Raw genomic sequence first — 27,983 nt, 5'->3', positions numbered from 1 at the left:
AGCCGAAGCCTGTGAGTTGCGACTGGGGAGGCCCCGAGGGGGAGCAGCCCGGCCTCGTTAGCGCTGACCCCGGCATTGAGCTGCTCCTGATGGATGGGGCTTGGGTGGGACAGGCCCCTGGGGGATGGCGGTCCTATCCATTATGGGCCCATCAGTGCCTCCCGGAGCCCTCTCTGCTCTGGATACAGGGAGCCTCGGGCCAGGAATAAATCTTTGGGCCGCAGGAGAGATGAGAGGGGAAAAAAGGCAAAGCATGAAAAATGTCTCCTTCGGGCTCTGGCAACAAAGCCGCCTTGGAGGAAGGAGCAAGTGAGCGGGAGTTTGGGGAGATGGGAGGCGATGGAGCAGGAGGAGTCTGGCAGGGGTTCCCCCTAGAGGCTGGCCTTCCAGGAGAGGAGGAGGGACAGAGTGCGATCCTCAGATCACAAGGTCCCGGGCTATCGCTGCCCGCCTGGGCCCCTCTTTAGCAGAACTCCCTCCAGGTCAGGCCCAGGGAAGCAGGCTGGTTCTGAGCAGGAGGCACCCCTGTCGGGTCCAGTGTGGGGTGTCCCTGGCCCCAGGCGGGCTGTGATGAGCCAGCCAACACTTCCACCTACTGTGAGAATCTTTTCCAGCCGCTGAGTGTACAGGTCCTGGAGTGAACACTCACCACCTGCGGAGGGACACAACCTCCCCCTCCACGCCTTAGTTCCTCTTAGGTGAATGGAGGTGCCGGGTTTCAGTGAGGATGAACTAAGTTATTCTGCGAAAAGCAAGTGGTCCTCGGCCTTGGCTGTTGTTCAGAGACACCATCCTGCTGTGAGGACTCCCCTCCATGCCCAGAGGGCTGCCTCTGCCTCCTGGAAGAATTCAGCCCACTGCAGACATGAACTGCGGCTCGGAAGGAAAACGTGGCGCAAATCCTGCCACAGCCACTGACCGGCCGTGTGGCCTTGGACAAGTGAGTCTCTTGGCCTCAGTTTCCACATCTGTAAAATGGGGACAACGGTCCAAACTTGACAGAATTGTGAGGATTTAATGAGATGATGCATGTAAAGCACTCAACATTATGTCCATCGGCTGCTTAGCGAGGGCTCTGCAAATGTTAGCCACTGGGACTGCCCCCCGGACACACATACATAAGCTGGTCCTCGCTTTATTTTCTGAAACCCCTGAGAGCAAAGCCCCTCCACTGTCCTCAAAGCAGGGCCTCAGGCTATTGAGAACCGTCTAAGTCTTTCCTCATGCAGCTGGGGAAGACCATTTCCTGCCATGTTCTCTGACACAGTGACCTCCTTGCCCTTGTCCCAGGCTGATGTCTCCTGTCTGGATGCTCCGCTGGTTATGGGCCTTCCCCTGAATCTGTGACGGCTCATATTTTAAAATGATGCCAGAAGAGTGACCTGAGTGGCAGAAGAGAATAGGAAGGTCACCTCCCTCATTCTGGACCTGCTACCTCTATTAATGTGGCCAAGAAACACATTTGGTCTTTGAGGATGCATCATTGCAATGTGGATTCATAACATCCACCATAGGGGAAGACAGCAGAGTCTGCTAAATCAGGGGTTTCCAAACTCTGGGATCTAATGCTTGATGATCTGATAAAATAATAATAGAAATAAAGTACACAATAAATGTAATTTGTCTGAATCATCCTGAAACCATCCCCTACAGTCCCTGGAAAAATGATCTTCCACAAAACCTGTCCCTGGTGCCAAAATTTGGGGGACCACTGTTGGCTAAATGATAAAGGAATCTCTGGTTTTACCATCTCATCTCTGCATCTCAAATCAACTTCCTCCTCACTGTGAATAATGTCTCAAAGCCTTAAAAGGCCCTGGACCGCATTTCTCCAGCAAATATTAACTGAGTGCCTACTATGGTCCAGGCTCCGATGATAGAGTGGTGGACAAAACTGACAAGGTCCATGGCCTCCAGGACCTGAGCAGCCGATGAAGAAGCAGAAGACTATTTACCACAGTTGCCATCAGCATTGGGGAGCGTATTGGTGGGGGGCTGGCTGCCTGGCAGGATGACCCTTTCAGCCCAGCTCCCCGGCACCAGGGTCCTTGTGAGGTCCACATGCTCCCCCTTGTGGTCAGCCTGGTTTCACTCTGCTGAGTTTTGGCCCGTGATAGCACCCAGAACTGGTCTTCCCGTTCAAAACCTGTCTCAGATCCCTAGGACAGGTGCTTGGGAAGGGGCTTATTATTATTTTATAGGAGTTTGGGTGGGTGGCTTGGATTTCGGCCGTCAGCTCTGGGAGAAACAAAATAACCCAGGGTGATTGATGGGCCCCTTGTAAATTTGTAAAATAAATCAGCTTGGCAGAGAGATTCAAAAAAACCTGTCAGGCAGCAAACATTTTTTTAACAGCCTGTAAAACTTCCTCCATCCTTCACATTTGTCAGTGTCAGGCTGATGATGCATCTGATAGCTGGGTGAGCAGCGACCGCGGCTGGGAGGGTGGGCTGGCAACGTTCCCCGTCCTTCTTGTGTTTCTTGTTTTCCCGTGGTCTGAACACTTTCAGCACCTGGGTTGGAGGGAGCCTAGGCTAGACTAATTGGTGGGTGAGGTAAGAGTTCTACCCAAGTTGTTACTGGCTTCATAGTCAGACTTCAGTGTGGCCATGCTCGTACATTCATTCAGCCAATATTTACTGAGGGCTTTTCAGCAAAGGCACTGGGGTTGGCACCAGGGATGCTGGGGCGGGAGGGGGCAAAGCAGACCTGGAGCATCCCGTGCAGGGCAGTTCTGGATGCCCCATCACAGAGCTCGTTTACTGGGAGGTGGGCGAAGGCAAAGGGGAAGGGAAATAAGACCTCCAAAGGGAAGTTCACTGGGCTCTTCAGATGCTTCCCAGGTGGCGCAGTGGTAAAGAATCCTCCTGCCAACGCAGGAGACCCAGGAGACTCAGGTTCGATCCTTGGGTCAGAAGATCCCCCAGAGTAGGAAATGGCAACCCACTCCAGTATTCTTGCCTGGAAAATCATATGGAGAGAGGAGCTTGACGGGCTACAGTCCATAGGCTCACAAAATAGTCAGATATGACCAAGTGACTGAGCACACACACAAGCACACAGATTATGTTTAAAGCTTTAAGGAAAATCCAGACAAGATGGCCTTCATCATATATACTCTGTCTCAGCACACCTCTTGTGCAGGAAAAATTTGGGTAGCATCTCTACCCATGTCACCTCCATCCTTACGTTTGTTGGGGAGGCAGCTCAGTGCCATGGTCACCATCACAGGGAGTGGGGCCAGACTAACCTCCATTCCAGTACAGAGCAGCCGGGGGCAAACGACTTCTCCTCTCTGACCCTCGGTCTCTTCTTCTGTGCGATGGGGATGTAAGACTTGTACTCACTGAGCTGTTCAGTTATTCAAGGAGAGAAGACCTCTGAGGTGCTCAGCAATGTCGGGCATGGAGTGGTAACAATAATAGTAGTTGTTAGTTCAAAGAAGGGTCTGCCCATCTTCCACCTGCTCATGTCAGGTGCTGGCGCGCAGGGGGCTGTTTGCTCATTGACTGAATGATGGATCCCCCACTAGCATCCATGAAGGCAGAGCCCTGGGCACCCAGAATCAGCCCGGAGCACCAGCTGCTGCCCAGATCTCCTCCTGCCCCCCGCAAGCCATCCTTGTCTTATCATAATTGAAAATGTTGAACCAATTAGGACCAGTAACAATTAAGATGTGCCGAGGGCATGTGAACATTTGCAAACACTTATTAAGACACATCAATAATTAAGCCCTTCTTTAATGGTTACATTTCTGGCCTCCAGATGTATCTGTTTATCTGTTAATGGACCTGGGGTCACAGCGTGCTTTGAGATCTGTGTTATGACCTTACACGTAACGAGAATTAAAAATTCTTCCCTCGCTTGGATTCTGAGTTTGACAGTGAAACAGCAGAGCAAGGATGCCCAGGCTTCTTTCCAGCTGCCTGATCCTAGGGGTTCACTCTTCAAAGCCCGCCAGCTAGCCAGGGTGCAAATCCAGGCTCTGCCATTGTGCAGCCTCGGGGAGTGCCTGAATCCTCCCTTTCCGGCTTCCCAGGTGGCTCAATAGTAAAGAATCCGCCTGCCCATGCTGGAGACACAAGAGACTGGGGTTCAATCCCTGCATCAGGAAGATCCCCTGGAGGAGGAAATGGCAACCCACTCCAGTATTCTTGCCTGGAGAAGCCCATGGACAGAGGAGCCTGGTGGGCTATATAGTCCATGGGGTTGCAAAGAGTTGGACACATCTTAGCTACTAAACTGTTTTTATATGAGATCTCCTGATTTTTTTTTTTTAATGTGGCAAGTCATTCAAACTTTTCTGGCTGAGCTCTGCAGCATGTGGGATCTTCTGGCAGGGATCAAACCTGTGCCCCCTGCATTGGCAGCATGGAGTCTTAACGACTGGATCACGAGCGAAGTCCTGAAATTTTGATTTTTTAAAATCACTGCCTGGGCCAAATGAACACCTCTGTGGGTTGATTTGGCCTCCACCCCTACTCGTGATCACGTGTGTTCATGGGCATCCTTTGCCAGATAATTGCTTAGGTGTCCACTTCCTTCTAGCTGGAGGCTCAAGGATCGAAATGTACCTTTCTGATTTAGGGACAATCTGTAACAAATTGGTGCGGATTGGAAACCAAATCAGCTAACTGGAAAGGAAGTAATTGAATAGTCGAAGATTCAGGTTTTGACTCCGTCTGGCGTTGAGAGGTCGAATGAGTGGGTGGGTGGAGGTGCACAGGGCCACTCAGGTCTGGTTATTTTGTCCATTGTGAAATGTATCAAAGGCCAGAGGATTTGATCCTGGGGGAGGCAGGGGGGCAGAATTGTGATCAGAGTGTTCTCTCACCTGGGGGTTAAACCTACAAACACAGCATCCCTAGCTTAGAGTAGGCCTCTCCTGTGTTCAGTCTGAAATGGAACTTTACTTTTTAATATATTTGTACTTGTGAGTAATTAGTAGTCATTTGTTTCTTTGCTTCTTTCTTTATTGGATCAAATCACCCCAACCACTCCTCGGGTAGTCGGGTGTAATCGGATTTGGTTTCTAACATGCTTTTAAAGTAAAGAAATAAATACAATCGAGGCTTGTAAAAGGTGATCATTAGAGAATGGGCCTCGGTCCCATAACTTTAAAGTAATAGCCCCATTATGAGAGGGGGCAATGATTTTATAACTGTTCCTTGCACGGATGTTGGAAGGTTGAGGGGCTTCGCGGGCAGGTCGGGCGTTGCAGTAAAAGCTTTTCCAGCAGCCATTTAACCTCCATTTACGAAGAAATAAAGCGAAATTGATGCCGATTTGGGCCTGCTTTGGGGGGTATTTTTGTTCCATAAAAGCGCTTTTGCTTGCAATTTGCTGAGCTGCCCTGTCACATCAGAAAGGGCCGCTGTTGATAAAGATAAAGCTTTATGGCCACAATATTTGCTGCTAACAGCAACCTAATGCAGCATTTTCATTTTTGTGCAATTAATGTTAACGTCTGCTACGAAAATTGTCATTAAATACCATTTTAAAATCCATTCAATTTGCATATGCAAAGCCCATTTACCATCACAGAAGATATAGCCGGCACTTCATCACGTCCTTCCCCTGGAATTGTAGCCACTCAGTTTTATAGCGATTTAAGATTTTTATATTGAAAGCTCGATGGTAATGGATGTTCTTTCTGAGCCCGGCTGACTTAAGCTTTTCCATTGTACGTAAAGCCACACAGCCCCAGACACTTTGGGGGGTCGCACGGTACCTGAAGAAAGAGCACTGGATGGGGAGTGCTGGCCAGCCGAGATCTGACTTGGGTCGGTCACGCCCTGCTGTGTGACCTTGTGAACATTTCTTCACCTCTCTGAACTTCTGTTTTCCTGTTTCAAAGAAGGGCTTCGAACCAAATGATTGCTAAGGAGCTGTGTTCTAATATCTCTTTTTTTTTTAAATAAAACTTTTAGCTGCACCCCCACAGCACTCAAGGTCTTAGTTCCCTGACCAGGGGTCGAAACCCTACACCCTGCCATGGAAGCACAACATCTCAACCGCTGAACCGCCGTGGCAGTCCCCGTATTTCTAAATGTACGCATGCCAGTTAAGAATCCGGGCCAAGCCTTTCTGGGAAAAAGTTGTGTGGTCTTAGGGAGGTCAGTTCGTCTCTCCGTGGCTCAGCTGGGTGAGTAACCCTGCCTGCTTCCTGCACAGTGTTTCATTTTCAATGTTGTGCTAGTTTCTCGGGTATGGCAAAGAGGTTCAGTTGTACATATATAACATATATATATTCTTTTCCATAATCTTTTCCATTATGGTTTATTACAGGATATCGACTATAGTTCCCTGGGCTATGCAATAAGGCATTGTTGTTTATCTGTTCTATGTGTATCTGCTAATCCCAAACTCCCAATTTATTCCTCCTCTATCCCCTTCCCCCTTTGGTAACCATAGGTTTGCTTTCTATGTCTGGGAGTCTGTTTCTGTTTTATAAATAAGTCCATTTGTACCCTATTTTAGATTCCACATATAAGTGATATCATATATTTGTCTTTCTCTGCCCGACTTATTCACTTAGTATGATATTCCATACGTCTATCCACGTTGCTGCAAATTGCATTATTCCATTCTTTTTTATTGCTGAGTAGCATTCCCTTGTGTGTATGTATACACATGGGTTGGGAAGATCCCTTGGAGAAGGGAATGGCAACCCACCCCACTATTCTTGCCTGGAGAACTCCATGGACATAGGAGCCTGGCAGGCTACAGTCCATGGGGTCGCAAAGAGTCAGACAGGACTGAGCAACTCACACTAACATATATATACGCCACATCTTCTCTATCCATTCATCTGTCCATCACAACTTCTAGATTGCTTCCAGATCTTAGCTAAACAGCGCTGCTGTGAAACACTAGGCTGCACAGGGTTTTAAGGATGATGGGCTGGAACTGACATAGAGGCAGAACATACCCTGAGAATCCCAGTATGCTGGTTACTGCTGTAACATCCTACTTACAGATGAAGGAACAGAAGTCCTAGGAGGAACGAGGGTTGGGAATGAAGGTGTGATGAAATGCCCGGGCGACTCCTGGCCGGGGCTCCCCCGGGACACCATGCTGTCTTCAAGACACTGGCGACCAAAATGGGCCAGGCTAGTGACCACACAGTGGGGACTCTGCACTGCGCCGGAGAACCTTGCCTCGCCTTCAGAGACTGACTCGGGTGTTATTTCAAAGCGGGAAGAAGGATGATGTACAGATAATTAGTCAATCTGGCCCACGAGTGACTTTCCAATGTGTCTCTAGTGCCACATTCCAGGTCTTGAGGGCTGATGAACAGAAATGCATTTCCAGTAAGAGAGTGGTACGTATTATTTGAGGCTAGGGAGACAGGAAAGCTTACCAAAGAGAGGATGCTGCATTGAGCTTTGATGAACAAGTAGGTTTTACCAGGTAGGATGGTGAGAAAAGGCAGAGGGAAAAGCATACAAAAGAATGGTGGCGGACACTGTGGGAAACACACGTCAGCTAAAAAAAAAATAAACAGAATCCCCATGTGGTCCAGCAGTTCCACTCGCGGGTATATATGCAAAAGAATCGAGAGCAGGGACTCAAGCAGATACTCGCACACCCATGCTCATAGCAGCACCAGTCACAATAGCCAAAAGGTGGAAGCAACCCGGATGACTATTCTGAATGGATAAACAAAATGTGATATAGTTTGGACTATTATTTAGCCTTAAGAAGGAAAGGAATTCTGATCCATACTACGCCACAGATGACTCTCAAGTACATTATGCTGAGTGAAACATGCCAGACACAAAAGGACAAACACATACTATGGGTTAGGAAATTCTGCTGTGCTGGACAACTGCTGTTTTTGCCTGCCGTTGTGTTCTGTTCTCATCCTTCTGGGTCAGAACCCCTCTTTCCACATCTTTTCCACCGTCAGCCCATATAGATTGTGGAGACTGATTCCAAGCAAGCCCCCTCCAACGAGGGGCCAGGGGTTAGGCCTGACCCATCAGAGCATCAGAATCCCCCGGCCTCAGTAACTGGAGGCAAGGCACAGTGACCCCGGCCTGGCCAATCAGTGTATTTTGCAATTTCTACTCGCCCCTGCGGTTGGGTCAGGGACAAGCACGGTACTGAAGTCGGGCCAAAGAATCTTAACCTCAAGGCTTTTATGGTTGCTTTCCACTGAGGTCACTAAACGCATAGGATCTAAGGATGCAGCTGTCCCTGGCCATTTTGCCAAGTGAGGAAGAAGCTTATCAGAGACTGGAGCCAAAACTGGGAAGCACAGCCAAGTCATGGAGAGACAAACATGGCATTGCCTGAGTGCCTAGATCCAGCTCTGCCTGAAGCTCTTCCCTTTCACTCATGTGAGCCAATAAATTCCCCATTAAAAAAAAAAAAAATCCAAGTTGTTTGAGACTTGATTACATGCAACCACAGTATTTTATAGAATGTCACAGATTCCAGAGTTGGGACGTGGGTCACATGTCTGCCTCTGAGCCAATCACCGTGAAGGTGGTTTGTGAAATACGCTGATTGGCCAGGCCTGGATCACTCACCCCTCCCTGGAGTCCACAGTTCCTGACCGTGAGCGCCCTGTCACCGCTCCGGTGAGGGGATGGAGCCTTGGGTACCAGCCATCTTACCGTGCCCGGATCCCGAACGTCATATTTGGAGGGAGGGAGGGCAGTTCCTTCTTGAGGCGCCTGTCATCCTGGTCACTGATGCGGATGTCGTTGAGCTGACGGTAGTGCAAATTCTCCCGGGCAGTGACCAGGCCAGCCTTTACGGCCCCTCTGTTCATGGCAATATAATTCCGGGTCAGCTCGTGGGGGCAAGTCGGCTGCTGTTTAAACACGTTCCAGTGTCCGATGGCTGAGGGCGGGGAGAGACGGGGCCAGGGCCACCAAAGTCAGTCAGGGAAGTAAAGCAATCGTGGCATCTCACTGGGAGGAAACTGGGGCACAGATATCTTTCATTAAGCCAGAACCAGCGGAGGGACAGCCCTGCTCGGCTCCCCAGAAAGGGAGGGGTCAGGATTCCCAGATTCTAGTTGGGGCCTGAGCATCCTTCATGGAGCTGGGCTTGCCCACCCTTGGCCTCCTTTGGGGCTTCCCTGGTGGCTCAGCAGTAAAGAATCTGCCTGCCAATGCAGGAGGTGCAGGTTCCATCCCTGTGTCTTCTTTTGTCAAGAAGATCCCCTGGAGAAGAAATGGTGACCCACTCCACTATTCTTGCCTGGGAAATCCCATGGACAGAGGAGCCTGGCAGGCTGCAGTACGTGGGGTCACAAAGGGTCAGAGACGACTTAGCGACCAAACAACAGCAGCCACAGGCCTCCTTTGAGCGATCAGAGGGCTGGTCCTGACCCTGCCCATGCTTGCAATTCAGAAGGTGCAGAGCACAGTCTCCTGCCTGGGGACAAGGCTCACACGGTCAGGGACCCTTGCTCTTTCTCTGACACACTAGACCTGGACCCCGTGTGGTCCTGTCCTTTTCAGCTAAGCTGACTTGGAATCATGCTGCAGGGCAGACCCCCGACTCTTTTCCTGGAGCATGACCAGCTGCCATGTGGCCTGGTTAGAGGGCTCAAGTTCCTTTGGCGACCAAGGACGCTTGCTCACCTTCAGGGACCCCTCCATCCAGCCCCCGGATGTAGAGTCCGTAATTAAAATTAATTCCGGGCAGACTGCAGCTTCTTTCCCGGGGCTTCCCAAGCTCAGCCTGTTAGGAAAAGACAGAGAGCACAGGTCAGGAGTGGGATCTCAGACCCAGGGTGTTACACTGAAATCAGTGGCCCCAGGGCCTGTGGACGATCTCAGCGTGACTGGGGTGTGGACCGCCGACGCCCCTGAGACAAGCACTAAGCGCTGTTGGGCGTTGAGACACACCTTGGGGAAGCCTGCCTGCTGGGCTCCTGCTCAGGGGCGGGTGAGGAGAGCAGAGTCAGGAGGACCCTGGTGGTAGCGGGTGGTTGGGACCCAGGCCCCGAAGGAGAAGGCACATTTATGAGGCAGGAGAGGGTGGCACAGTCCCACACCGAGCAGCCGCTCTTGGGTCCAGCCTAGATCCGCCCACCTGGTGCTGCAGATGATGTATCATGGAGATGGATGGAAAGACCTGGTTCACGGAGACTCCAGTGGAGCCACCCCCCGAAGGAGGGGGAGTCTTCCTCCCTGACCCTTCACTCATAGCTGGGCCCTCCAATCCTTGTCCCTGGAGCTGCCTGATGTGGGGGGCTGCGGTGACAAGGCCCACTGTCACCCTCCCAGCGGCGGGACAGCCATTCTCACTCTGCGTCTCGGGTCAACTCCTCCTTGACCCCACAGAAGGGGTTTGTGGGGATGAAATTGCTCTGTGATCGACCACATCGATTTCCCCATTGTACAGGTAGGGAAGCTGAGAACCAGAGCGGCAGGACCATGATCCTCGGCTCCTAAAGGATAGGGCCGGCTGTGATGTGCAGGTGTGTTTGGCCTCCGGGTGAAGCTCTTTAAAAAAAAAAATTATATATTTATTTATTTATTTTTGACTGTGCTGGGTCTTCACGGTTGCGTGGGCTTTTCTCTAGTTGCAGAGACCAGGCTTCTCACTGTCGGGACTTTTGTTGCAGAGCACGGGCTCTAGGGCACATGGTCTCAGGAGCTGTGATCCACAGGCTTAGGTGCTCCGAAGCACGTGGGATGTTCCCAGACCAGGGATCAAACCCATGTCTCCTGCATTGGCAGGCACATTCTTCGCCATGGAATCACCAGGTAATCCTGGGGTAAAGATCCCTCTTAAGCACGATGCTTGCGCTGCCTCTCTGTAGACGAGCAGCTAGCTCCCTGGGCGCAGGGGTCCTTACGGTGCTTAGAACGTTGCTGCTGTTTGTCAGTGGGCACCTGCCAAGGTCTGGGTTCTCCATCTGCTTCTCTTACTTAGTCTTCACGGCTGCCCTGTGAGGCAGCCCATCGCTGTCCCCATTTCTCAGACGGGGAAGCTGAGGCACAGAGAGGTCAGACAGGCGGCACGAAGCCACATGGGAAGAAGCGGCAGAGCTGGGGTTGGAACCCAGGCTGTGTTCTCCGGCCCACACTCAGATCCGCCTGCTAAAGAGATACCAGCCAGGGGTGCGTGGCTCCTGGTGCCATCAGGCCTGGGGGCCGGGGACTTTATGAGCTGGGTGGGTGCAGCTGCTCCTCCCACCCCTGCAGGCCCCAGGCTCCCAGTTGCAGGGTGTTAAACCCCCAGGACTTCACTGCTCCAGCCTCACCAAAGACTGTCCGGTGGCTCCGCCCTCACCCTTTCTCCAGTCCCCTGTCAGTCTCTGTCTCCACAGCTCAGGCTCCCAGAGACCAGGGTGCACAAAAGTGGATGATCCAGGACCACCCATAATGGCTCATCACCGCCTTTGGAATAAACCACTCCCTTAGCCCGGCAGTCTGGGCCCTGCACTTTCCAACCCCGCCACCTCTGCAAGTTTGCCCCCAACTCCCCAATGTGACCCTCAGACTTGGGCACAACAGACCACTCCCCACCCTGAAGGGTCTGCAGGCAGCCCAGTCGCTTTTGCTCCTGCCTGCCTTCCCTTTTCTGGTTCTTATTCTTCAAACTTACTGGAGCCCTCCAGCTCACAGTGGCTTCTCCCTCCTCTGGCTCCAGTAACTCTTCCTATATGTTCTGTTCATTTGGATAAGCTTAGAACTTAAGTGACCTCAGTTTCTAGGAATGCACATGCAGGCCAGCCTGCCTGGATTATAAATTCCTATGCATCTAGAACCATGGCTTCTGTCGGTTTCTTTTTCCTGATTGCATGTAACCAATGCTCACTAAATACCTGAGATTAAAAACTGCCTCCTCTGGGAAGCCCTCCTGGGTTGCCCTCAGTGCAGACAAACTTCCTTGTCTATGGCCCCATCGGGCCCTGAGCTCACATTTAGGGTGGTCCAGTGGTTAAAGACTCTGTGCTTCCAGTGCAGAGGGCATGGGTTCAATTCCTGGTCAGGGAACTAAGGTCCAACATGCAGCATGGTCAAAAAAAAAAAAAAAAAACAAGAAACAGAATTACACACTGGAAATAGTAGAACTGCTTCAGCGGGGACAGGCTATGACAGTGTGGTGCTTGGTGAAGAAGTCAGTGACAGAGGACCACATATTGTATGATTTTATTTCATGAAATGTCCCTAATAGGCAAATCCATAGAAACTGAAAGTGGATTAGTGGTTGCCTACGGCTGAGATGGCAAAGGGAGTAGAATGATTTAGGAGTGACGGTTAAGGGGTATGAGACTTCTTTCGGGGGCAATGAAAATGTTCTGAAATTGACCGTGGCGCTGGTTGCCCAATCCTGTGTATATGCTGAAAGCCACTGGATCGTATACTTTAAACGGGCGAATTGTATAGTATGTGAATTATAGCCCAATAAAGCCATTAAAGGTTACAAAGTAGTGTAATTGCGTTATTAATTGTGTGGTGATCAGTTTAATGTCTGTCTCCCTTGGTAGACTGTCTGCTGTTTTTCTTTCTTTCTTCTTTCCTTCTCTCTCTCTGTCCCTCCCTCCCTTCTTTCCTTTCTTTCAAGGTTGATTATTTTAAAAATAGACTTTATTTTTAGAGCAGTCTTGGGCTTACAGCAAAATTGAGCAGAGATTCTCAACACACCTCATAGAGAGTATTTATTTCCACCCCTGATTTTCAAACCGATCAGCAGAGAAGAGATACCAGTAGAGAGGGGTTGATCAAGTGAATGAATGAATGAGCTGCGTCTTTGGAGACACTATCAGTTCTTTGCTACCCACCGCCTCACCATTTTCCTCCCTCTTCCGTCTCATCTCGGATCCCAGGCCTCGACCTTCCTTGAGAACTAGGAGTTCTGAGTTTCAGGCAGGGGCCTCAGCTGGGTGGTTTGTTTTGATTTCCTTCTACATGATTCACTCCGAGCCGCAGACAAAGCCCTGGCTCCTCATTTGTTTATGAAAATGATCTGCCCTCTCCAGTGCCGGGGAGGGAAGTTAATTAAAATGTGACTTCTCCGGGAGAGGCCCCGCCTCCCTCCAGCAGGTGCAGGTGGGCCGACTTCCAGCTGGCAGAGGATCGACAGACAGACTCCATGGCTGCCACTGGGCAGGGGGCGGTGGAGAAGGAAGCGGGGGGGAAAGCGAGTGCCACCATCTCCACGCTTTTTAGTGACGGTTGCCCAGGAATCAACAGCGGCCAAAAACACTGAAGCCTTGGGCTACAAAAATCATCCCAATGGGAAAGTCACTCATTCGTTCCCTGCACAAATATTTATTTTGCATTTCCTCTGCACCAGGCTCTGTGCCAGGAGTTGCAAGGTGAACAAACTGCCCCCTGCCCTTATGAAATTCATTATCTTGCTACAAGGACAAACGGAACAAGTAATGACAACCAAGGGCATCAGAGGGTTCGATAGAGGAGCACAGACTGCCTCTAGCTCTGAGAATGTGTGAGTCTATAGAGTGAGAGAAGGTATTTGCAATACATACATCTGACAAAGAGCTGTTATCCATCATATATAAAGAGTTGCTACAGATCAATGAGAGAAAGCCAGGCGATCCTATAGAAAGACAAGAAAAGACTTGAATAGGCCCTTTATTAAGAGGATGTCAAGATGGCCAGGACCCCCAAGTCAAGGTGCTCAACCTCTGAGGATTGCAAAATAAAAACTCAGTGCTATTGGTAAAGATGTGAAGTAACCAGAACATTCAGGTGCTTGGTAGGAGTGTAAATTGGTACAAGCACCACAGAAAACTGTTCAGCAATACCTATTAAAGCTAAACATATACCTACCAATAACCCAACAATTCCCTCCTGGACACCCAATGGGAATGTGTGCCCATGTCCACCCAAACAGATGTCTGAGAATGCTCACAGTAGCTTGATTTGTCATAGCCAACCACCAAAATGGCCATCCCAGGTGGATAAAAAAGTGGTGACCGATTCATTCCATAGAATACTCCACAGCAGTGGTGCTGAACTGGGGGCAGTTTTGCCCTCCCAGATGACATTTGCCCATGTCTGGAGACATTTGTGGTTGTCACAGCCACGGAGTCGGCACTGCCCTCGGTCCAGTGGGTGAAGGCCAGAGATGTTGGCCAACATCCCAAGATCCACAAGACAGCCCCCACCCCCAATAACAGAGAGTCATCTGGCCCCCACGCCAGTCGGCTGAGGAGCTGCCCACTGCAACAGGGATGAAAGATCAGCTCTACACAGCCACGTGTGGTTCTCACTCAGTGTGGGGTGAAAGGAGCCGGACATAGAACTTACACACTGCTTCACGTGGATGAAGTTCAAACACAGCACTACTAACATCTGGCTTTAGAAGTCAGGAGGGTGGGTACCTTTGGGGCAGGGACACTGGCTGTAAGCAGCACAAGGAGGCTTTGGGGGTGTTGGTCCTGCTTGCCCTCATGGCGTGGGTGCCCTACGAGGTCCTGTCTGCTTCCCTCCTGCAAAACCCGTTCATGTGTGATAGTGGCCACATGGCGCAAGAGCAGCGGGCTCCTGATATTACCTTCATGCTTGATGTCCTACCCTTGGCAATTTAATCCTTTAGGTTCATGCTGTGTGTCTCAGAGTCCTTGCATTCACATATAAACACCCTAGATGTTGTGCAGTTGCTCAGTCATGTCCAATTCTTTGTGATCCCATGGACTGCAGCACCCCAGGCTTCCCTGTCCTTCACTGTCTCCAGGAGTTTGCTCAAACTCATGTCCATCGAGTTGGTGATGCCATCCAACCATCTCATTGTTTGTCTCCCGTTTATCCTCCTGGCCTCAATCTTTCCCGGCATCAGAGTCTTTTCCTCTAGGGAAATACCACAGAGGAGCAGCGTATTCACCCATTACCAGCTCAGCTGCCCAATGACACGGGATAACTGGGCCCACCCTGGTGCTACCACCGCCAACCACGGCAACATCGTAGTCATGGTGACCGTGGGCCGGGCTCCATGGGGGCGCTTACCCCTTGTACCCCTAACAGTTAAGGCAGCCCTGCAAACTACACAGCTTTTCGGGTGGGAAAGGGAGGCCTGGACAGCTGGACTTGTTTGCCCAAAGCTTCACTGCTAATGAGAGGCCACGGCTGGATCTGAACCCACACTGGACTCCACGTCTTTGCTGCCCCTTGGCATGTAGCATCAATTGCCTGGGATTCTCCATTGTCTTTTCCTGTGCGCAAAGTCAGCTCCGCAGACTGGATTTTGCTCATGTTTGCATGACGCCCTCCACACACACGGAGGATATGAGTAGCCATCTGTCCAGGAGAGCCCTGGGCACAGGCACTGTTTGCTGTATAGACTGGGGGTGATAGGAAAAGCTATCATTTCAGTGACCTGGACATGGGACAGCTAAGTCATGCCTGGGTCAGAGCTGGACAGGAAAGAAGATCCAGCTCTTGGGTTGGCATTTTTGGGGAGAGCCGATCTAAAAACGATTCGAGTGGGGCAGCCCGGGAGAACAGGAGTGCTGCCGGTCCTTTGAGGGGCTCCCCAGAAGCAGTAAAAGGACCAGCCAGAGGTGGGGTGGCCTGGCACCGGCTCTGGGCCTCCCGCCCCAGTTAGTCCAGAGGGGCTTTCTAGAAGCCTACAGAGAAAAGCTGCCTGACAGAAGGGTCTGCGGTTCCCTGGGCAACTCAGGGGACTGGTTAAGGGCTGACCAACAGGTGCCCAGAGGAGCTCCTGACTCTGAACTTCTGGACGTAGGCAGACAGGCTGTGAAACTACTGAGTCGTGGTCACAAATCAGCTCTGACTGGACACTTGGGTAAACCAGGCGGTCTGTGGGTTCAGCCCAGGAGAGGATGAGAGAGAGTGCTCAACTGGGATGGTCAAAGGTCCTGGGGCAAATGCACAGATGTTGGGCCACGTGAAGGCAGAGAGCACCTGCCCACACAGGGGTCCCCAGAGACCACCTTGTTCTCTTTATAACAGAAGTAAAGGAAACAACAAGTAAGAGCGAATATTTCCTGAGCATCTGCTACATGCAAGGCTCAAGTTATACCCTGTGACCTTGCTTATCAAGCCCTGTTAGCGAGCACTTCCTGTGTCCTGAGAGCTTGTTGTACTTCTCCCTGGACTCTCCCAACCCCACCGGGAGGTTGTTCTCCCATTTGATGGGTGGGAAAACTGGAGCTTAAAGAGGTTCCTACTTGCCCAAAGGCACCCAGGTGGAAGTGTGTGCTAAGTCGCTTCAGTCATGTCCAACTCTGTGCGACCCCATGGACTGTGGCCCGCCAGGCTCCTCTGTCCTTGGGATTCTCCAGGCAAGAGCACTGGAGTAGGGTGCCATGCCCTCCGCCAGGGGGTCTTCCTGACCCAGGGACCTTATGTCTCCTGCATGGCAGGTGGGTTCTTTACCACTAGTGCCACGTGGGAAGCCCAGTAAAGGGAAGCGCTGCAGTTAACCTCAGCCCTCTGATATCATACTTCTGTGCTCACCCTCAGCGGCCCCTCACAACCACTCTATAAGGGAGGTCACATTGTCCCCACTGGACAGATGGGGAAGTCGAGGCTCAGAAAGGGATGGAATGGCAGACTCCTTTCATTTCCCACTGCCCTCGCCCCACTGCCCCGCAATGCTAAGCCCTCCTTGTATTTCTCGTTCTTATGGCTGACTTCGAAGACATCTCAAGCACGACACTCAAGGTCTTTTCAGAGGCACACCTTCACTTTGCACAACGGGGAACTGAAATACTGGCAGCTACTCGGATCTGGGCTCCTAGAGGGAATCCTTGTCCTCGTGGTGGTTAGACTCAAGAGGCGAATGTGGGAGACAAATCCCTGCCCTGGGTCTGGCCGCCCTGCCCTTCTTAGCCGTTTCAAACTGCGCCTTTCTCGGAGTTTGCTCTGTCGCAGAGTGGTTTGGCTGGAATACAGCTCTGGGTGACAGCTGTCCCCATCAGCAGACAGCTTCATTAAACCTCATTAAGATGTCATCCCTCGCTGCCTTGCTTCTTGTCTCCCAGCTCTAATTAAAACCATCTCGCTCCCCGTCCCAGGGGTGGTCTTGGGATTCTCTGGTCTCCTTCTTGCACGGCCGCTCCTCTCTGCTCCCCAACATCGAGGACCAAGCCCTGGAAATCCGTGCTGAGATCCAGGCCAGGCAGGCAGCCCCTGGCCCGGAAGCCCCCTCAGAGCGGCCTGTCGCCAGCCTCGAGACCGCTGGGGCTTTCCGGAGGTAAGTACAAGTGGCAGGTACTGCCGGCAGGCTGCCTTTGGAGTCACTGGAGACCCAGGAAGAAGTACCAGGGGACAATTCAAAAAAAGTGACCCGGCCTTACAACTCAAGTGTGACGATTCTCCACCCCGTACGCTCTTAAAAAAATCCTTAACTTGCCCCCATTTCTCACCAAAGAGGTAAAAATGGGTGAAATTAACTGGCTTTGCTTCTTGAACGGTCTACACTGGATCTTGCTCTGCACAAACGAGCTGGTGGTCATTTCCAAGATGGGTTTTCTGCCTGGGAGCTCAATGCCTGAGTTCCGGACCAGTCTTAGGTGTTCATCTGTGAGGACCGAGCCCCCCCAGGGGAGTCACTCCCACCTCCTGGCAGCCACAGAAGGCTGTGACTCATTAACCCTCTAGTCCAGAGTCTCAGCTCAATGAACGCTTCTTCGACAGTTGAGAAGCCTCCGCTCGCTTTCCCGCATCCTATTAAAGCGTAGTTCTGTGAAATCCCACGGTTATTGCCTGGTAGTTATTAAATAAATATCTGTATACGGCTCTGCCCACACCCGCGCACGCACACACATCCCGTCTTGCTCGCGGAGGGGGAGTTCATTATTGTAAAACAACTTAAGATCCTCGAATGAAAAGCACAATATAAATGCAAATTGTGATCACGATTAGCATAGAGGATATTTATTTATTTCCATAATGAGAACCTCAGATAAACAATCATGTGAAATAAGGTGCATTATGCATCAAAGGACCCCGGCGTCGTCTCAGAAGCCGGGTTCTTTGAACCGTGTGTATTGTGTGAGCAGCAGTCAAACATCGCATAACGACACTAAAAAGCCACACACCAGAAGACCACATCCATATATGATCAAAGGCATCGAAAATAACGTTAAGTGGAAAAAAAAATCAGCGGGATTCAAAAATTTACATATACTATTGTTACGAACACGCAGAAAAGAATTCATTGAAAAAAAAAAATACTGGAAGTAACCATAAGAAGGTATGTGTGAGGGTATGTCCTTAGAGATGGGGCCTTTGCGCGGGGGGCCAAGGGTGGGGGCTGGGTATTGAGACTTTATTTTTATAATTAAAAAGGCAGAGTTAAAGCCAGTTTCTGTTTTCTGTGTTCCCTCCCGCCAAGCATCAGAGTTAGAGTTCTTCTCCTGGGTCATCACTACTCTGCTGCACTTGTGTACTGGGGGCTGAACTGGCTTCCCCAGGTCAGGGGAGGAAGGGAGGGGAGAGGGGAGCCCCAAGCCCATAGGAAGATGTGGAAAGCCAACATATTGATGTCACAGAGCTGAGACCTTGCTCTGCCAGTTCCTGTGTGACCTTGGGCAAGTCACTTGACTTCTCTGGTCCCCATTGCTCACCTGTAAAACCTCCCTGACTGAGGACTGGAGCCCAATAAGCCAGTGGTCTCCATTACTGCTGTCATTGTTGGGGTTACTGGGTCAGCTCACCAGCTCAGGTCAAGGGGGGTGCGGCCCGGGCACTGCAGACACCTATCCAGGCCCCACTGAACCTGCCCGGCCACCCCATGGGCCCCTGCCTGGTTCCCATGCCCCGGGGCCGCCTGTGTTTCGCCGCCTGCCGGGGTTCCTCCGTCCTCCACTCCCCGGGGCAGCCCCGGCTCCCTTGGTGCTGCCAGAACCGTTGCTGCAGCTGATGTATGGCCCTTGGTGTGCGAGGCGGTCACAGGGATAGGGCCCCGGCGTGTCCTCCCCTCCCCCCTCAACAGCTTGAAACCAGGTCCTTCATTTGCATTTACATGATCTCGCTGTGCAGCTTATGAGATCGAGAGATTTATTTGCTACTTAGCTTGATGTTTGATTACACTCAGAGAAGGCAGCGAGCAGCAAAGTGCACGGATGCCTCGCTCTGAGCCCGCGGCCTCGGGGGGCCAGTAACTCAATAGCGGGTTTAGGTGGATGAGGGGGAAACGCTGTGCGTTTCAAAAAAGGCAAACATGAGAGGTTGGAAGGAACAAACACCATGATTTGGATTTTTTTTCTTTTAAAGCAATGAAAATTGACTAGGTATCCTCTGAGATTATGAGCAGACCCGTGCCACATTCAGGAGGGAGCTCACTGTCCTGGGAGAACTTCCTCCTGGGCAGCAGCAGAATCTCCCACAAGAGATGCTGCCTCTGCTGTCGGGAGGCGGCGGGGACGGACTCCCGCTTACAAGGACGGCTCTCGAACCGGAATGTCTGGGTCAACGGGGGCTCTGTCAGTTACACCTGCGTGGTCTTGACACAGTCTCTCAACCGGCCTGCACCCCAAGTTCCCTATCTGTAAAGTGGGGGAGACAACACCCCATTTTAGGTCTGCGGCTGAGACAGGCAGACGAGATGCTCTTGGCACTATGGTGGATGAGGAGCGGGTACCTGATAAATGAAGCTGTTACGAGCACGACTGGCCATTCTCTGAAGACACAGTGGATAAAGCTAAACACCCTGGTGGAGAGAAATCACCGGGTGTAGGGCTTTGCTAAGTGTTACTCGCCTGTTTTGTGATTTATCCGTCGTGTAGGGTTTAATCCCAGACTCCCAGCAGTCCAGCTCTGGGAGCGCACAGCTGGGGCGAGCTCTAGGAAGGCAGACTCGTTTTCCTAATGGTCTGAGCTGGGCGTAATTAGGAGCAGAGATCTGCTGCTACCAGCGTATTGCTCATCACATCCCAGCTCCAGACAGAAATCATTTGGCACCTTACTGGGACTTTACAGTTTGGTGCTTAAAAACACAAGTTTGGGGGCTCCCCTGGTGGTCCAGTGGTTAAGACTCTGTGCTCCCACTGCAGGAGGCACAGGTTGGATCCCTGGTTGGGGGAACTAAGATGCCTTATGCTGCTGCTGCTGCTATTGCTAAGTCTCTTCAGTCGTGTCCGACTGTGTGTCCCCATAGACGGCAGCCCACCAGGCTCCCCCGTCCCTGGGGTTCTCCAGGCAAGAACACTGGAGTGGGTTGCCATTTCCTTTTCCAACGCATGAAAGTGAAAAGTAAAAGTGAAGTTGCTCAGTCGTGTCCAACTCTTAGCGACCCCATGGACTGCAGCCTACCAGGCTCCTCCATCCATGGGATTTTCCAGACAAGAGTACTGGAAGGGGTTGCCATTGCCTTATGCTGAAGGGCATAGCGAAAAAACAAACACAAAAACCCACAGAACAACAAGAACAAAACAAAAACATCCCCACAAGTTTGAGGCCAAATGCACAGGTTGGAATTCTGGATTCTCAACTCTGTGTGGCCTTGAACAAGTTGTTGAACTTCTGAGCCCCCACTTCCTTACTGATACAATAGTTACAATGGGAATACCCAGCTCAGGAGGGTTATTGGAACCTTTCATAATGCCAGGGGAGTTCTTAGCAGAGGGCCAAGAAAGTTCTCAGTAAGAAGCAGTCATACAGACTCCTCTGGTGGTTCAGTGGTTAAGAATCTGCTTAGCAGTGCAGGGGAAACAGGTTTGATCCCTGGTCCAGGAAGACCTCACATGCTGCAGGGCATCTAAGCCCACGTGCCACAGCTACTGAGTCCTCTCTCTAGAGCCCATGGTCCACAACTAGAGAAGCCCCTGCTTGGAGAAGCCTGCACATCGCAACGAAGAGTGGCGCCCATTTGCTGCAACTAGAGGAAGCCTGGGTGCGGCAATGAAGACCCAGCCCAGCCAAAATAAATAATTTTTTAAAAAGGAAGAGGCAGTCATACTAGCTGGTGGACATCATTAGCCTATCCACTGGGTGGAATTATCAGTGACTTTGTCTCTATTTGAACAGAAAACTAGCTATAAAATTAATAAATCCCTTGATGGTGCCTCAAAAAATTAAACATAGAATTGCCATGTGTTCCAGCAATTCTGCTAAGCCCAAAGGATCTGACAACAGGTGTTCAAGCTAATATATGTACACACATGTCTACAGTAGCATTATCCTCAAGAGCCGAAGGACGGAAACCACCCAAGTGTGCAGCACCAGGTGAATGGAAAAAGTGTGGTCTATCCATACATATATAGTAGAATATTAGATAGCCATGCAAAGGAATGGAGTGCTCACATATGCAAGAACCTTGAAAACACAGGTTGAGGGACAGAAGTCAGATGACAAAGGCCACATAACGTGTGGTTTCATTTACAGGAAACATCCAGAATAGTTAAGTCCACAGAGACAGAAAGCAGAAAAGTGATTGCTGGGGAATGGGGGAGTGGGGAACAGTAGTGATCGCTTCATGGCTGTGGGATTTCCTTCTGGGGTGATGAACACATCCTGGAATGAAACAGAAGGCGTGAGTGTGCAGCATCATAAAGGTGTTAAATGCCACTGAATCATACACTGAGGAAATCGGTAATAGCTAATTTTATATAAATTTTGCCTCAATAAAAAGAAAAATTAATATGTCCATGTTGGGCTGGATGAAGCACAAGCCGGAATCAGGATTGCTGGGAGAAATATCAATAACCTCAGATATGCAGATGACACCACCCTTATGGCAGAAAGTGAAGAAGAGCTAAAGAGCCTCTTGATGAAAGTGAAAGAGGGGAGTGAAAAAGTTGGCTTAAAGCTCAACATTCAGAAAACAAAGATCATGGCATCCAGTCCCATCACTTCATGGCAAATAGATGGGGAAACAGTGGAAACAGTGGCTGACTTTATTTTTCTGGGCTCCAAAATCACTGCAGATGGTGACTGAAGCCATGAAATTAAAAGACGCTCGCTCCTTGGAAGGAAAGTTATGACCAATTTAGACAGCATATTCAAAAGCAGAGACATTACTTTGCCAACAAAGGTCTAGTCAAGACTATGGTTTTTCCAGTAGTCATGTATGGATGTGAGAGTTGGACTATAAAGAAAGCTGAGCACCGAAGAATTGATGCTTTTGAACTGTGGTGTTGGAGAAGACTCTTGAGAGTTCCTTGGACTGCAAGAAGATCCAACCAGTCCATCCTAAAGGAGATCAGTCCTGAGTATTCATTGGGTGGACTGATGTTGAAGCTGAAACTCCAATACTTTGGCCACCTGATGCAAAGAGCTGACTCATTGGAAAAGACCTTGATGCTGGGAAAGATTGAAGGCAGGAGGAGAAGGGGACGACAGAGGATGAGATGGTTGGATGGCATCTCTGACTCAATGGACATGAGTGTGAGTAAACTCCGGGAGTTGGTGATGGACAGGGAGGCCTGGTGTGCTGCAGTCCATGGGGTCGCAAAGAGTCAGACATGACTGAGAGACTGAACTGAAGGTTATGCCATGCCTCTTATCTGGACAATTTAGGACATTCCTCTCTCTCTCTTTAGGATGGGAAAGGAAAGAAGTGCAAATGAAGTGGCCACTGTCTCACTGTGGGATCATGGACCACGTGGTTGAAAACGTCGCACAGCTTCAAGGAGGTGAGACTGGGTGGAAATGGATGCAGGGGCCGGGGGACCGTATCCCACCCCAATCGTGTGTCTCTGATGGTCTGCACGCTGGGAGCTGGGGCAGATCTGTCTGTTAGGTGCGTCTTAGAGCTCCAAGAATACTTCTGTTCGAAGGCCAACCTGAGGACCAGTGAAACCGGTTGGGCTCCATTGTGCAAGGAATACCTTTGCTTTGGGCACTTTTGGAAGGCCACAGTTGGCAGAAGGAGCAGTGGAAGGGAGACGGAATGCTGGACTGTGGGTTTGGAGACCTGGATACTTATGCCTAGCTCCTCTCCCCCTCCTCCTGAGGCCCCATCTCACCTGTTCCTGGGGCCCTGGAGGATGTCAGAGAAGAGGTCAGACAACCTCAGGTGGATGTACACCCAGAACACAAAGCCTGTGTCCTGAGCCGGCCAGGCGGCCGCTGAGAGACATGTTCTATTTATGCGGGGCTCCATGTCAGTCTTCTTTGGAAGAAAGGGTTCTTCCATTTTAAGGAAAACTTGAAATCGCTCAACTAAGGCCATGCAGAGGTCCTCTCCTGGTGTAGATGGGTGGGATCGGAATCCAGGCTCTGATCCTTCTGCACCCCTTTGAGTCAGCTCCTCAACATTTGTGAAATGGGGACAACTGTCCCCACTTCAGCAAATAATGACAGGATTTAGATAAGACGACTGAAGAAAGGTGCCCAGGAGTGCCCAGCATGCAGCAGGGGTGCCCACCAGCTGGGAAGGGCTCCCCCCTTTGCCCTTTGCTGCCCACATGCCACTGGCTTAGTAAAGGAAGAATAGCCGCTGGGTTGGCTTTGATGTGGCACCAAGGAGGGAAGGAGCCAGTTTCCAGATGCTGGAGAAGAAATAGAATAAGAGTTTGCCTCTACCTTCTCACACCTGAAGGCGTAAGAAATAAATGGCATCTTCATTTGGTCACTCGGTCAGTTCAGCTGCTAAGGGTCAAAGCCAATGGTCCGTGGAGAAATCAGATTTAAGAAAGAGGCTCCCTACCAAAAGGAAAAAAAAAGGAAAGAAAGAAAGAAAAAGCAAAAGCAGAGAATGATCTATGTACTTTTCAAAACTTAAAACAGAAATCAAAGGAAAATGGAACTGTTTTAAGTTTTGACAGCTGCAGGGATCATTCTGTTTGGTTACTCTATTTATGTTTTCATTTTCTTTATAGATTCATTGAAAATCGCATCATGTAATAGGGAAGAAAAATGTTCAGTGTTTTCTCCCCCCCACCCCCATAAACCCTTGTTCTTTCCCAAGAACAGATGAAAACGCCAGCTCCAGTGACTTTTGTTTTGATGTATATTTCATAATATCTCATTGATTGTAAGTTTTATTTCCGTGTCAATAAAAAAACCAGTATTGTAATAAGTGAGAAGGAGTTTAACACAAAATGGCAGCTGACCTGTTAGCACAGCAGATCGCAGGAGTGGAGGAAGGGGTTCTGAAATGAAGCCGGTTAATAAGGACGGCTGTTGATTCCAGCACAAAGCTGGGCGGCTGGAGAACAAGGTCCCACCTCAGCCCCGTCTTTGCAGCCTTGGGGCTGTTTTCTGGTGGGTTCTGGGTTTCCAGTTTATAGGAGAGGTCAGGCTGGCCTGAAGCAATGCTGTTTTATATAGCAGAGGTGACGGAGGCCACTTACAGGGCATAGGGCACCATGCTTGGCACTTGGGAGTTTTCAGAGATGGATGATAACCTAGTTGTAGAGGGAGGAAAAAGATATGGCCACGGGGAAGCATTAACCACAAGCTTTGCTGGTGGGGCTTGGACAGGAGTGAGAGAGAGAAGAGGACTTACGAAGACTGTCCGGGGGCTTATGGCCGAGGGGCTGCAGTCCAGGAAGGGGGAGGGCAGGGGAACTCCGGGGTACTGGGGGCTGGGAGAGGGTCTCAGGCATCCACTTGATGTCACTCTGAGCAGGGCAGGGAGTCTCTGGGTCTGAGATCTCAAAGGTCAGCTGAGGCTTGGGGGTCTTATGACCAGGAGGCTATATCTTATCAATGACCAGATATTGGTGTAGTATTAAGGAAATTGAAAAATGGGCAAGTCCCCAGTGGCTAAAAATCTGCCTGTTTGGGCTAGGCTGGGGCTTGCCTGGTGGCTCGGGTGGTAAAGAATCTGCCTGCAATGCAGGAGACCAGGGTTTGACCCCTGGGGCGGGAAGATTCCCTGGAGAAGGGAATAGCAACCTACTCCAGTATTCTTGCCTGGGAAATCCCATGGACAGAGGAGCCTGGTGGGCTACAGTCCATGGGGTCACATAAAGTCAGACATGACTGAGCGACTAACACTTTCACTTTGGGGCTAGGTTCTCCAGGAAACGGAGCTATTAGGGAAAAGGTAGAAAAGTCAGCCTTGCCCACTGTGAGCCCGCGGGAAGGTAGGAGTTTCTGGATTCAGTGGGAGCAGCAGAATTGGCAGTTTGCTGCCTCGCAACCGTGGCAGGTGCGCAGCAGCCAAGAAGGACAGGAGACCAAAGGCTAACGGGGAGGCCCAACCTAGGAGGGTCACCTGGAGGAGGTTTCCTCCTCACTCCTGGGCCTCCAGTGCTCCTGTCTGTAAAACGAGGGAGCAGAGCTAGCTGATCTCCGGGCCACTCCAGCTCTGCCATTCTCTTTTTGGAGCAAGTTCGAATCCACATCGCCTAGACCCATGTCATCTGATTCTTTTGTTTGGGAAGGCAGAGCACTCAGTGGACATGCTTTGGGGTCACGTCAGCCTGACCTGGGCGCCACTGTCCAATCTCCCATTTGCCAACTCCTCTCTGAACACCACCCGATTCATAGGCTTGGTGTGAGCAGAGACTATTCAATGTCCCTCCCATAACAAGCCTCACTGAAACTCAGCAGTAGGCTTGAGTGGCAGTTGTTATTAGAGAGAGTGGATGCTATGCTTGACACCTCCATTAGCAGCATCTGAGCCTGGGGACCTGCCCACCTGCACTCAACCAGAACGACCAGAGCAAATCAACTGGGCTGCCCTGGGATGGACCTCCACCCCTTCCTCTCAGACCCAACCTGCCTGCCACTCTGAGGCCCCTCCCCGGGTTTGTAGGAAATCCTCTGAACGCTGAGCCGCATCACATACAATGGATAGAAAGGATTTGGAGAATGGGATGATGAAAACCGTGGATCCGCCAAACCAAGCCCCATCCTCCAACACCCTCCCATGCCCCCACCCCCTCATGTCTACATCCACAACTGAAAATTGGAACTGCCAAGGCTCTGTGGTTGGGAGGGGCTGGGGAACAGACCATGGGAGAGAAGATCTGAGCTGAGCAATATTAACCGCTCAGGATGAGAGACTGTGTGATAAATGATTTAATGGGTGGTTTCAAAGATGGAATCGGGCTGCATAACTCAGGTGAAGATTTCAAATATATGGCATAATTGCTACATGTGAAGTCTGTTTGTACTTAAGCTTTTAGTTCTGGAAATTACCAAGCTCTGTGCTGCTCCTACGATTAATCATTAAAGAATTAAGAGTGAGAATACCCATTATTGTAAAAGACTCGAGTGAAGATGGTCTTGATCCAACTTATAAAATAGACAGATTTGGTGCAACTGAATAATTTTCCTCTTCTCTGCACAAAATCAGGAATGCTAGTCATACTCAGCGGCTGGGGTGAACGCTTACAAACTGGTATAGACCAGCCCATAATTACCAAAATGGGGAAGAAAAAAAAAAAGAACAGCATTTTGTAATGAATGACAAGCTGCTGAGCGGAAATCTAATTTGGTCTAATTAAGCAGCCTTTTGTGAGGATTTGTCTTTAGATGAAAAGAGGGAGCCAAGGAGATCTAAATGCAAATGAACTCCATCATTTTGGTTTTAAAGGGCTAGGCTGAGATGAGTGCCTCCATGCCTAGCCCTCTTCTTCATTAGATTATTAGTCCTCTCCTTGTCACCTCGAGCCCGCACCAGGCCCCACCTGCCTCGGAGGAGCCTCACATTTCCTGTCCCTCGCCTCTCATATCTTTTCAAATAGGGTGCCTCGTGTCGACAGAGCTGTCAGGGAGCTTTTGCTTATTCAGGAGCAAATTTTATTTTGCCCAAAGTAATAAAAGCCAATGGGGTTTTGCTTATTAGAGGAATCTGCTGCTATTCTCTGAGGGTGCATCTTCTGAAGTCTGGAGGGTTGAATGCACACCCAATGCCATTGGCACTGACAGAGAGACTGGGGGAAAACCAACCCTGCAGCTCAACCTGCAAGGTAGACCAGATATCCGCCTGAGCGTCCCTGGCTGCTGCCTGTTTGAAGGCTTGAAGCCAGGGTGCCTGCCTCTCTAGTCAATCACAGGATCAGTTGTCTGACCAGGTGGGTTCTCTTTGGCCCACAGAGGATTACAACACACATCTATCTTGCCCCACACAGAGATGCTGGCACAAGCCCCTCAGCCTCAAGCAGATACTTCAGGGGTAAGCAGAGGCCAAATGCTTGGTTGCTGTTCCTGCGTTCACAAGATAGTCCTCAGATTCAACAGTTCACTAGAATGACCCACAGAACTCAGAAGAGCCATTCTACTCATGGTTGTGGTTTCTTACAGCAGAAGGAACTAGACTAGAATCAGTAAAGGGAAGAGGTGCATGAGACAGGGTCCATGAGAGATCACTTGTCCCCTCCTGGTGTTAGGAGATGGAGCCTTTGGAAGGTGATGAGGTCTTACGGATGGAGCCCCCATAAATGGGATTAGTGCCCTTATAAGAAGAGATCAGAGAGCCAAATGTCTGTAAACCAAGAAACATACCCTGCTGACTCCCAGAACTATGAGAAGTATTTGTTATTTAAGCCTCCAGGTCTTGTTCTAGTAGCCCCAGCTGACAAGTACAAGCAGCCGCTATGGGTTGAACAATTACTATGTGCCTGCTGTCTTGGTCAGGGGTCTGTACTTGACGCCTGCCAATTCCTTGACCCTTCCTGACCTGACCTTCCATTTAAACTGTGCTTAGCCTCTCCTCCTCCCCTCCCCTGCTCTCTGCTTTTCCAAAGCACTTATCACCAACTCTGTGGGCTTTTAAAAAATTTCTTTGGCCACACTGTGGCATGCAGGATCTTAGTTCCCCAGCCAGGGATGGAAACCCTGCCCCCTGCAGTGGAAGCACAGAGTCCTAACCACTGGATTGCCAGGGAAATCTCACCAACTCTGTGTTTTACTGATAAAGTTTGGCCATCGCCTTTCTTCCCTCCCTAACATGGGAGCTTGATGAGGCAGGGATTATTTCTTGTGTTACTGTTGTTCACTGCTCTGTCTTCATGCCTAGAATAATTCTTCACACATAGTAGATATTCAAGAAATCTTTGTTGAACAGGGATTGAATGAATGAATTTTCATCATAACATATGAAGCAGGCCTCGTCTTGTCCCAGTTTTACAGATTAGCGCTCAGCAGAGTTACACTGAAGGACGGGGAAGCCTGGCATGC

The 27,983-nt window shown here is 50.3% G+C and overlaps 1 protein-coding gene across 1 annotated transcript in view; it reads right to left on the bottom strand.

Moving 5' to 3' along the window:
- The window catches only part of CFAP77 (cilia and flagella associated protein 77), a 150,986-nt gene that overhangs the window by 50,047 nt on the left and 72,956 nt on the right, over nt 1-27,983 (bottom strand). The window contains exons 2-3 of the mRNA XM_025261933.3: nt 9,603-9,702; nt 8,625-8,853 (exon numbers count right to left, since the gene is read on the bottom strand). Of these exons, the coding sequence (XP_025117718.2) occupies nt 8,625-8,853; nt 9,603-9,702 (329 nt within the window). The remainder of the gene's footprint in view (nt 1-8,624; nt 8,854-9,602; nt 9,703-27,983) is intronic.

This window comes from Bubalus bubalis, chromosome 12 (genome assembly GCF_019923935.1).
Source record: "Bubalus bubalis isolate 160015118507 breed Murrah chromosome 12, NDDB_SH_1, whole genome shotgun sequence".
NCBI classification, from domain to species: Eukaryota; Metazoa; Chordata; class Mammalia; order Artiodactyla; family Bovidae; genus Bubalus; species Bubalus bubalis.
This window is presented reverse-complemented; position numbering and strand designations above follow the sequence as displayed.